The 12,189-nt window shown below is 36.3% G+C and overlaps 1 protein-coding gene, 1 long non-coding RNA gene and 1 pseudogene across 2 annotated transcripts; 1 reads left to right on the plus strand and 2 right to left on the minus strand.

Annotated features, from left to right (window-relative positions):
* LOC104779007 lies at positions 3,165-4,343 on the minus strand (annotated as a pseudogene).
* LOC104779008 (MATH domain and coiled-coil domain-containing protein At1g31390-like) lies at positions 5,707-6,825 on the minus strand. Its single transcript, XM_019242425.1, has 4 exons — positions 6,719-6,825; positions 6,458-6,627; positions 6,085-6,311; positions 5,707-5,964 (listed from the first exon to the last, which is right to left on the minus strand). The coding sequence occupies exons 1-4, from the start codon at positions 6,823-6,825 to the stop codon at positions 5,707-5,709; spliced, it is 762 nt and encodes a 253-aa protein (XP_019097970.1).
* On the plus strand, positions 9,164-9,604 carry LOC104777178. Its single transcript, XR_766227.2, has 3 exons — positions 9,164-9,205; positions 9,302-9,388; positions 9,470-9,604. It is a non-coding gene; the product is annotated as an uncharacterized LOC104777178 (long non-coding RNA).

Below are 12,189 nucleotides of genomic sequence, written 5' to 3' on the forward strand. Positions count from 1 at the left end.
TTGATAATCATGCTCGACTGCGTAAACCGTTTAAGTTTGTCAACTTAATGGCGGAGATAGAGGAGTGTAGGCCGTTAGTTGACTCCTACTGGAAAATCACGCAACCTTTGTTTCTCTCAACCTCTACACTCTTCAAGTTTTCTATAATACTCAAGGGGTTAAAGCCAGCTTTACGCTCTTTGGCTAAGAGACAGTTGGGAAATCTGGTCCGGAAGACTAAGGAGGCTTTTGAGGTGTTATGCCATAAGCAACAAGCTAACTTGTCTAACCCATCCTCTACAGCGAGGGTGGAGGAGAATACCGCTTTTAAGAGATGGGAGTTCTTGGCGGAGTTGAAAGAAAAATACCTCAAGCAGAAGTCTAAGTTGCACTGGTTGAAAGTGGGAGATAAGAAAGCTTTCCATAGAGCGGCTACTATGAGAGCAGCTTTATATTCTATTAAGGAGGTTCAGGTTCAGGATGGGAGAGAGGTTGTTAGGGAGGATGAAATCAAAGTCGAGGCTGAAAGGTACTTTAGGGACTTTCTACAGACCATTCCCGTCGGTTTTGAGGGTACTACGACGGAGGAGATGGAGCTCTTATGGTCGTTTTGCTGTTCTGCAATGGACCAGTATGCTCTAAATAGGGAAGTTTTAGGTGATGAAATCAAGAAGGTTCTTTTCTTTATGCCAAATGATAAATCGCCTAGTCCTGATGGTTTCACTCGGAGTTTTATAAAGCTACATGGGAGTTTCTCGGTTCAGAGTTTGTGTTAGCGGTTCAGTCAATTTTTGCGAAGGGTTTTCTTAAAGGTATAAACTCCACAATTCTTGCTTTTATTCCGAAGAAAGTATCTGCTAAGGAGATGAAGGATTATAGACCAATATATTGCTACAATGTGATCTATAAAGTCATTTCGAAGATCATTGCTAATAGACTAAAGAGCGTGCTTCCGAAGTTTATCTCTAGTAACCAATCTGTATTTGTGAAGGATCGTTTGTTTAATTGAATGTGCTGTTGGCTACTGAATTATTTAGAGACTATCATAATCCCTCCATTTCTGGTCGTTGTGCAATCAAGATTGACATTTCAAAGGCTTTTGATTCAGTTCAATGGTCTTTCCTTTCCAATGTTCTCTCCGCATTGTAGTTTCCACCAACGTTCATCCCCTAGATAATGTTATGTGTTACTACAACCTACTTCTTGGTACAGGTTAATGGTGAGCTTGCTGGTTTCTTCCGCAGATCCCGAGGGCTTTGTCAATGATGTTCCCTTTCCCTATATTTGTTTGTTACCTTTATCACGTATGGATGTTCTATCTAAACTGCTTGATAGGGCGGCGGGAGAGCACCTTTTTTGGGTATCATCCACGGTGCCGGACTCTTGGTCTCACTCATCTTAGTTTTGTGGATGATGTTATGGTCCTATCCGATGGCAAGGCTAGGTCTATTGAGGGTATCATTGCGGTATTTACCCAATTTGCCAAGTTATCAGGTTTGAATATAAGAATGGAGAAATCAGTGCTTTCCTTGGCGGGGGATATAACACATCGACCTGCTTCTGCTCATTTCCTATTTGTCACTGGCTCCTTGTCGATTTGCTATTTGGGGCTAACCTTAGTCACCAAACGACTTACCAAGGTTGACTGCTCTCCGCTGTTGAGCAGATTAGAAAGCTGATTGGCTCTTGGACGGTTAGATACCTCTCTTTTGCGGGTCGGCTTAACTTGGTCTCCTCAGTTCTTTGGAGTGTTTGTAATTTTTGGATGGCTGCTTATCGTTTGTCTCGTGAGTGTCTAGCTGAGATCAACTCCATGTGTTTGTCGTTTCTCTGGTCGGGACCAGAGATGAGCACTAGAAAGGCCAAAGTGGCATGGGAGGCTGTGTGTAAACCAAAATCTGAGGGTGGCCTTGGATTGAGATCATTTCATGAGGCTAACCTGGTTTGTTGTTTAAAGTTAATCTGGAGCATAGTCTCAAAGGGTGATTCCTTATGGGTGCAATGGGTGCATATGAATCTCTTGCAGTAAGCTTCTTTTTGGTCCCTAAAAAGTACGACTAGCTTGGTGATAAGAAAAATAAACTCTCTTTTTATTATCTGAATGAACTGTTACAACTGATAATAAGATCGGTCTCTAAACGTAGCTAGATCATAACTGATTCCTCAAAGTCAGATAAGACTTTGTTTTCACAACAAACAACATAACCAAGCACTCTTTTTTACAATGCTTATATACAAAAGTCTTCTTTTACTCGCACGTGCTCTCTTCTTGATCCCCACGTGCGGCTCCTTCTATGTTCTTCCTCCTTATGTAGACCTGATGAGGCTTATCACTTGGGTTCTTGGAAATGGTCAAAACTTCTTAAGTATGGTGACCTTGCAAAAACCTTTTGTAAAGTGGAAGTGGGGAATGGGGAAAACACCTCTTTTTGGTTTAATAACTGTGGCGGAGGTGTGGATTCGTCGTCGACGACGGAGACAACATGCAGATTATCTAAATGCGATAGAAGACGATCTGTCACTTCAATGGCAACAATGCCAGCAGAGTGGCGATAAGGTGCTTTGGAAAGGAAAAAATGACGTGTTTCGTCCAAAATTTTCGACTCAGGATATTTGGAACCATATCCACACTACATTTAGTGCAGTGGTCTGGCACAGGGAATTTGGTTCCGTCATGCCACTCCTAAGTTCTCGTTTTGTGTATGGTTGGCGGCTCTAGACCGTCTTTCGACGGGAACCTGTATGGTTGCTTGGAATGGAAGTTCCACGGGCACTTGTGTGTTCTGTTAACTTACCATGGAAAGACAGGACCATCTCTTCTTCGCGTGTGGTTTTGTCGCTACTGTATGGTTGGCCCTTATTTAAACAATAATGAGAAAGTGTCAAGTGCTTACGTTTTAAATTTTCATGTGAAGTGTCAGATTTCGTTCCTTATTTTTTTTTTCCCAAATCTGATAAAATAATGATTTACCTCTTAGATCACATCAATAATGTTATTGTATTAAGCGATTTGTGTAGTTTCATCTTCTTAATATTTTTGTTCAGTTCTCGTTGCTCAATATATTCAACTTTGACATGTTGAATGCACGAACAATTGTGATCAGCCTCGGCTCTTCATGATTTGATTATTTGTTATAATTAAAGAGAGAAAGAGAACACTCATTTTATTTTTCCTTCTTTATCAATCACGTAAACAAATCCAAACCTGAAAGTACAACCTTATCGTCAGAACTCCAGCAGAACTTTTCCTTTAAGTTCTTCAAGACTTTCAACTCTTCCTCAACTTCTTGCAGACTAGTCTTACCAGCCTCATTAAGTTTCTTCTCCAACCAATCCAACTCAAACCCTGATTCTTTCACATAAGATAGTGTAGCATATACTTTGGCCAGATCATGACTAGAAAGTTCCTCAGTGGATTGACACAGAATCTCAGTCAAGTTTAGTAGGACGTTCATGTATGTTGTTCTCAGAAGTGAGTTCTTGGAACGGAATTTTGATGCAATGTTTGGGTGCTCTTCAAATAGACTGTTCACAGCTTCTACCTGCAAGTGAACCATGGACGTATATAGAGTAAAACCATATCATACAGCAGTGTTTGGAAACCTGAAAACCATATTAAAAAAAAGTACAAAACTTACCTGCGAAGGAAGTACTTGAAACCCATTGACATTGATGCTTTCATGAACTAATAAAGTTTCCTCTAGCACATCAGATTTGACAATAACTTTAAGAACAAAAAGCTCAGTAACAATCTTGACGTCTCCATTAACCATAAACCCATTAAATTTCTCATTTAGTATGGTAACGGGAAACATGTCAACGAAACCGCAGGTAGGAGAAACCAGTTTTGCGATACTGTCAAGTCAAGAAACATAGAACTTAAGTCAAAACAAGAATTGCACAAATCATAACTATAATCTTGCAGCAACACAAGTCCGATCAGATAAGTCTATGACAAATAGAACATTAAACATGACCTTTTGTCTGTCATAATTAAGAAACACAATATATTCTACCTTTCTGTTCAGAAAGTTTATCCGACATTTGATTAACAACAGTTATGCGAAATTTGATGTGTCTTTTCCAACCATTAGGCAAAGAATCAGAATCAGCAACCTCCAGAGAGGGAGACAAACATTTAGTAACTCCATTTCCCTTGGGATATATCCTAAGGCGCCTTGCAAGAAAAATGCAAAACCAATAAAGCAATGCAAAATATTATAAAAAACTCAAGTGAATGAAAAAAAGTTTGCTTACCATTTGGAGTCACCAACTACGAAATCATCAGAAATATGAAGTTGATGTGGCAAATAGGAGAAATTTTTTATCGTCCATGTGAGTTTCTTTTCACATTGCTTCTCCATTGATCCTGATGACGACTCCTTGCAACCACCCGAGTGGAATACAACCAAACTTGTTCTTTTAAGGAAATCAACAATTTTAAAACCAAACCTATAAATAAAGAGAGGCAGATTACACTATGGATCCGAAGCCTTTAAAAAGGTTCGAAAACACAGTCACACACACCAAATTTTATAAGTAAGTTCGAGAAAACGCAAGGTCACCCGCTATGAATGTGACTCGTGTTAAATACGAAAACTTGAGGACTGCGAAACGCTTCGGCATGTGTATAATCCTTTTTCGTTTTTTTAATAGGAACTAGTCCCAAGAAAAATGTTGTTGCTTTTATTTCCAAAGGAAGAAGAGTTTCAAGAACACTTGACTTGACAAAAAAAAAAACATGCATTAGCACCGTTTATTTGACTAATAAGAGGAAGTGTTGATTATCAAGTGATGTTCTAATTTTAATTCCTTAATTTTTTCCACCAAACCTGATAAATTTACCTCGTAGATCACATTAAGAACTTAATGGCCAATAAATTGGATAGTGTTAGAGTTATTGCGTGCGTTAGGCGATTTGTGTAGTTGATAGAACAAATGTTTCAACTTCTTTATTCCTTTTGTTCATTTCTCTTTTTTCTTACTCAATCTATCTTCACCTTTGACATTGATACACCACTAAAAACGTGAGCAAATGTGATGAGCCTCGTCTCTTTGTTATAAGGAGTGACAGATAAAACTCATGTTTAACTTGCAGCTTGTTTTTTTACGTGAAATTGATCTATGTAAATCATAGACCAGCCCATAAGATGGCACCAGACATGGGAAAAATCTTTGTAACATTAGACATACGTTTTGCGACAGGGATAACATCGCTGCTCCATCCAAACAGTGACCCAGACGTTGAAAGCTTGTAAACAATTGTTACAGTAAACAGTCCAAAGGAAAAGTTGCAAGAAGAACATAATTAACACCGTTTACTTCAATATAATTTCCACTTTTTGTGAGTCTCCCAATTGTTTATCTACATATTGAGGGAAGCCTCCAACCCAAATCGAACATGTCCTGTAGTTTTCATGAAATTGATCATGTTTAAATTGACTACCTTCGTGTGCCAACTGTCACTGATCATGAGGACACTTAACACATTTTTTTTTGCCTTCTTTTTTCCAGCAAGAATCAAAGTGAAATAAAAGAAACATTGGGAAATCTCAATGACAACTTAAGCCTCAAAACAAAACCGAAAAACATAACAGTCCAGAACATCAATTTTAGATCCAAACTAAACTCTAAACGGACTAAACTCGACTAAATACATCCTCATGGTCAGAACTGCATCATAAACTCTTGCTTCAAGTCCTTCAATTCCTTCAAATCTTGCTCATATTATTGCAGCTGAGCCTTGCCAACTTCTTTCAGTTTCTTCTCCAACCAATCCAATTTAAAACCTGCTTTTGTCATACAAGATATGTTACAATATGCATTGGCGAGATCAGCATTGGAGAGTTTCTCAGGGGATTGGCACAGGATCTGATTCAAGGTTAGTATGCTATTCAAGTATGCTGTTCTGAGGCGTGGGTTCTCCAGACGGAGTTTTGTCGCAATGTCTGGGTGCGTTTTAAAGAGATTGTTCACAGATTCTACCTGCCAGTGAAGCATGGACGTAATAAAATAAAACCATAGATCAAATAGATATTTTTGGATATATATACAAGAAACTGAACTTTAGGGAGTGAGTGAGTGACTCTTAAGTCTTAAACTTACCTGTGAAGGAAGAACTTGAAACCCATTGACATTGATGCTTTCATTAACTAATAAAGTTTCCTCTAACACATCTGATTTGCCAAAAACTTCAAGAACACCAACCTCGGCTACAATCTTGACTTCTCCATTCATCAAAAACCCATCATTTTGGTTAACAAGTTTGGCAAGGGGAAGCATTTCAAAGAAACCCCAGCTTTTGGCCTTCTCTTCAAACCAGTGCTGAGTTACTATAAAGTCACGAAACATAGTCAAAAGAAGAACTGTACAACACATAAAAAGGAATCTAGCAGCAACATAAAGTCCGAGAAAGTCCATGACAAATAGAAAATAAAACATGACCTTTTGTCAGCCTTAAGGAACACAATCTACCTACCATTTTGTTGGGAAAGTTTCTCTGACGTTTGATTAACAACAGTTAAGCGAAATTTAATGTGTCTTTTCCAACCATAAGGCAAAGTTTCTGAATCAGCAACAATGAGATAGACAGACAAATATAAATTCTTATTACTAGACCTATCTCCCTTGGGATAAGCCAGAAGACGCCTGCAAGCAGAAACGAAAACCAATAAAGCAAAGTATACAATATCACATAAACCTAAACTGAACGAACACAATAGAGAACATGTTTTCTCACCATTTGGAGTCACCAACTACGAAATTATCCGAAGAAATGTTGTCAGACTGCAAAGAGGAGAAATTCTTAATCGTCCATGTGATCTTCTTTTCATATTGCTTTTCCATTGATCTTGATGATGAGGCACAACCAAAACTACCAGCAGAACATGAAGATAAGTTAAAACCCTAGATCAACCCGAGTGGCATACAACCAAACTTTTTATTATCAATTAAACAACAAAATACAAAACCTAGAGGCATATTACAACACTATGAGTTGTTAAGGTTTGAAATAAACAATTTTTACAAGTAACGTTCGAGAAAACGCAGGGTCACCTCGCTTTGAATGTGAATCGTGTTGGATACAAAAACTAGATGAATGCAAGAAAGGCTCCGGCTCCTCATTCATAGTTGGTCTGATAGGACTATTTATTAATGCCTAGGTATGTCAATCACGCTCGCCCGACCCTAAACCCACATATGTTAGAGTCCGGCCGAGGTTAGGTTGGGCTTTTCCAAACTTTTTTACGAATAAAAAATTAAATTTAGAAATATGAAACAATATTTAAAAGTATTCTATAAAGTGATTCAATGAAATTTTAATAATCATTTATCTATATAATAATAACAATCTGAATAACAATTGCGATTTTTCGTCGTACATTTTCCTTATACTCCCTCAATTTCAAAATATAAGATGTTTAAGTAAAATCATGCAGATTAAGAAATGTCCACTTTAAAAAAATTCAACCAATTATACAAAAGACTCTATAATATAAAATATAAAATTAATATAAAAGTTGCATAGAAACTTGAAAACATTCTATATTATTAAACAAAAATACTTTTCCAAAACATCATATATTATGAAACAGAGGGATTCTATATTTTTTTTGGAAAAAAGAAAAATTATATGATTGCGTCTGTTCATGCAACTGTTCATTATAGAATTGTGTCTTTTCACAATATCTTATTCACAACTTTTTATTCCAATAATTATGTTTATCTAAATATTTGTCTTTTAAACTATATCTATCTATCAATATATATATATATATAACATATATAATAATAACAATATGAATAAATACCAACAACAGTTGCGATATTTCGTTGTACCTTTTCATTTTATATATATTTTTTTGTTTTTTAAAAATTATACAGTTGCACCTTTTCATTGTAGAGTTTTGTCTTTTATGTTATAAAAATCATGCAGTTGCGTCTGTTCATCGTAGAGTTATGTCTTTTCACTATATTTTATTTACAATCTTTTGTTTCAATAGTTATGTTTATCTAAATTTTTATGTCTTACAGAATCAGAAGAACTATCCAGGTAGGGTGCGAAATGAGAGTTCGAATTCACAAGGCAGTGCTTCTCAAACAATGGCATTCAAGGCGTTTATAAAGGAAAGAAAAGAGTCTCTAATTTCTAATTTTAGTAGAGAGCACCAGGTTTGCTATCCCCTCTTGCTAACTTCATCATCTACAAACGGACATTTGTATTTCGTGGAACTTCATTTTGTGTAAACGGTCTAATGTCATTTCCATAGCAGAATGATCTTGGCAAGACTCACGATGCATCCTTTACATGAGCCTTACATAAATATGTTCTTCTTTTCATGCGTGTTATTTTGTCTGGGATAAAATTGCAGCATGTGCCAAGCATTATGTGGGAGATGGTGGGACAACCCGATGAATAAATGAGAATTACACGGTAACTGCTTTACCACATGCCTGCTTATGGTGATGCAATTTACAAAGGTGTTACCACAGTGATGGTTTCATAGTCAAGCTGGAATGGTGAGAAGATGCATGCAAATACTGAGCTTATCACAAGGTATCTTAAGGGTACCCTTAACATCAATGCACATGCTCTGTGTTCTGGCAGTAGTATTTCTAAATGAATATTGCCCTTTCTTGATGTATTTTGAAGAGTCGTGAATAGAACCTTTTATAGAGCATGTGTGAATTCTTAGTTCAAGGAGTTGATTTTGAGTTCTAATTCCAACTTATCATCTCTATGATTATGTGCGGGGTTCTTTTACTTCGGCAAGGTGTTGATATGATTTCCTCACCACCGCATACAAACTACACAGCTTCCGTCCGAGCTGCAGTTCAAGCTGGAATTGATATGGTTTGTGTTTCGAACTTCACAGACATTCCTGGATTGGGAAAGGAAAATGGTACTTGTGTATGTATTGGCTAATGAAATAATGTTACATATGCACAGGTCATGGTCCCCTTCAACTTTACTGAGTTTGCCAATGATCTTACGTCCTTGGTGAAAAACAAAGTAATTCCTGTCACCCGGATTGATGATGCTGTCAGAAGAATCCTGCTGTCAAGTTCAGTGATGCTCTTTTTGGGACTTTAGTGGAAAACTTCCTATTACATGGTTTAGAAACACAGAGCAGTTGCCTATGAGCTATGGAGATTCACATTATGGCCCACTCTTTGCTTACGAGTCTGGTCTTGAAACCGAATCTGTTGCGAGCATTGTTGCTAGGTTAAATGCTTCACACAGCTTATTGTTCCATCGTTTCAGTATATGCTCTCTGACACAAGATTATGATTCTTAACACCTTATTTTGGTTGCAAACAGGTGAACCGCAGCTTCTGCTACTAGCACAAAGCCTTGCTTGAACAGAGTCCTTGTATCTGCTACAATTTGTCTACTTCTCTTCCCAAGGTATCATGACCAGTTTCAACTTCAGTTTTGATTTCTGTTAATAAATTGGTAAGAATTTGAGGAAACTTTATATTTTTGTAGCTTAAGCCGTGTTCTGAGAAGATGAAAGCTACAAAAGCTTGGGAGTAGATAATTCATTCGCTTATCTGATCCCGGGAGTTTTTCGTAACGTAGTTTTGTTCTTCTAGCCTAGCAAAAGAGATCCTGAATCTGAGTAATTGCAACCTGGATCATCTTGAATATTTGAACGTTCTTCTATTTACATGCTACAGAGAGTATAGACTGTTCTCTTCTTTCAATCCATCATGCTTGAATATAAATTAAATTAACGTTGTGGGCAATAATGGTAAACAAAAGAGAAGAAAGAAAGAGAACAACATTATGCTTTCTTTGTAAGAGAAGAAACATATGATGGATTGAAAGTTTAACTTAAACTTTCACATCTCTTATGTTTTGAAATGAATTGCTTCTTCTTTAATTACTCTGCTTGCTTCTTCACAAGTCTGGTGGAGTTGTAGCCACGGACAAAGATTACCATCAAAGTTGAAGGACGTTTAGGATTCAGGTAAACGTCCTGAAATATTGAAACAGAGTACAATATCCAGGTAGTGGTCAGTTATCCAATTTTCATGCCATTGGAAATGAAATTCAAAATTAAAAAGCTTAGTTTTCATGAAATATTTTTACGGTCTATCGAAAAACTCTCTCCGTATGCCAATACATCAAGCTTTAGTGATCTGCAAGTCTTCCGAATTGGTGGTGGACCACAAGCTTCAGTATCACCTCTGCCAATCAGGTCCAACCGGGTTTCAAATCTGTTGAGGGTGACTAAATATCGATGATCGCGATCTGCTGCCTTTTTTTTATCGATGTCTTATACGCAGAAGAACCAGACCAGATTGGCTCAAGGTAATCTCTAAAAAGTTCTTGTTGTGTCCAAAATCAAAAGCTTTTGTTTCTTTTGGTCCTCACGTTTCTTTGATGTTTCTTTCTTTTCTCTTTGTTTTTTTTTATGATGCAACAATTTCTCTGTGTTTGTGTCATTGTGTAAATGATGGAAGTTGATATACTGAGGAAGAAGATAACGTATTTAGCACCACTACCTGGGAACTTACCTAGCAAGTTCTTGATCGCTGGATCTTTGTCATGGCTTGAGGAGTCGAGATGATTTGGTTAGAGAAGAGAGAGGTATGTTTTGTGCTTTCAGAATGATGCATCAGCTCAAATACGTTACTTAAATTACAAGTAACGCTTTTTCCTATACTAAATGGATATTATCTGCTTTTATGATAAGAGGTGACAAGCTCTGGACAAATGCCCAACATTAAGTTTATTTTTCTTCTTGGACTTCATTTGTATATGTTGTTTTCCAATTATCGATTTTTTGTATCCTTTGTCATTTTATTTACTCTTATCACATAACTTTTGATCTGATTAAAGTTAAGAGAAGGGAAGATGATAGAATGTATGTGGCCAAATAATGATTTGACTTTAATAATATTTTTATTTTAATAAAAATTAAATATTAATGTGATTTCTATATCGTTAATATATATATATATATATAAAATTAACAAAATTACTACTGTTACTTTAAATTATTATATTCTAAAATTGAATAGAGAAACAAAAAGTCAATTTAATTTAATGATAAAAAAAATCTGAAAAATGTTTTAATGATATTTATAATGATAAACGATAACTTTTTAAAAAATGTTTTCCATTTAGTTTTCAATAATTTTAAAATACATTATTAGTGATAAAAGTTACTTTTAACTAAAATAAATAAATTTCTGAAAGGTTGAAAAAAAAAAACCGTAACTCTCTCTCTACCCCTTGGCGACAACAAAGAAGATCTTCAACAGTTTCGTCCGTTTTTTAGGACTGCCGGCGTTTGCCGGTGGTTCTTTTCTCATTTTTCTAGTTTTTCTTCTTTTATTCTTAATAATTATGATGAGAGACACACTTTTTAATCGAATTCTTTTCCGATCTATTTTCTCTTCTGAGATGGTAACAACGTTTATGATCATGTTTGCAATGGAGACAAACTCTTATCAGTTTCATTTAACGCCGTTGCCAAATTCAAGATTGGAAGAGTCACTCTACCGATGTCTCTTGTCCTGTGTCATGTCGATCCGTTTGAAGCGTGATATATTCCTTCATATACAGTTTATTTCCAGTGGTTTCTTTCACTGGCGTCATCTCTGGTTCTTAACCGATGAATTTTCTTCAAACATATGGTTTGAAGAAATCATTTGGGTATTTGATCCGGGTATCAGTAGAAAAATCTGTGTGATCGAAGGAATGGGCTTATGTGATGTTTTCCTCTGTTCAGAGTCATGGTCCAATGATGGTGATGATGGTCTCGCTGTCCCAGGAACAGATTCTTCAGGCTCTACGAAAAAGGAAATCGGGGTCACTAACCACACACAATGGATATGGCGATATGAAAGACATGATCCTGATCCTTTTGAAGCAACATATCAGAGTATTTATTTAATCAAAGTGATGCGAAAAGCATTTGGGAGTTTCATCTATAAGATGTTAAGCCTTTTACAAGTATATGAAGAGGGGATTTAACAGATTTTATCTGTTGCCAGTAAGGCTTCCGGTTGGAAAGCATAGTCACTTCCACTTCTTCATCGAAATTGTGTTCAATTTCCTATATTTGGTTCAATGGTTGTATTTCAATGGTTTCATGTATTATGTAATACTTTTATGATTAATATAATTGCTTAGATGTTAAAAAAAAAACTAAAATAAAAATAACTATATACCATTGATAGAATCATTTTTCCATT

This window comes from Camelina sativa, chromosome 3 (genome assembly GCF_000633955.1).
Source record: "Camelina sativa cultivar DH55 chromosome 3, Cs, whole genome shotgun sequence".
NCBI classification, from domain to species: Eukaryota; Viridiplantae; Streptophyta; class Magnoliopsida; order Brassicales; family Brassicaceae; genus Camelina; species Camelina sativa.

Excerpts from the sequence above, each read along its gene's own strand:
- LOC104779008 (XM_019242425.1), bottom strand. The coding sequence starts at position 6,825 with ATGGAAAAGCAATATGAAAAGAAGATCACATGGACGATTAAGAATTTC. Across the intron at positions 6,312-6,457 it reads GAAACTTTCCCAACAAAATG|TAACTCAGCACTGGTTTGAA; the intron begins GTAGGTAGATTG and ends GTGACTTTATAG. Across the intron at positions 5,965-6,084 it reads TTCAAGTTCTTCCTTCACAG|GTAGAATCTGTGAACAATCT; the intron begins GTAAGTTTAAGA and ends CTTCACTGGCAG.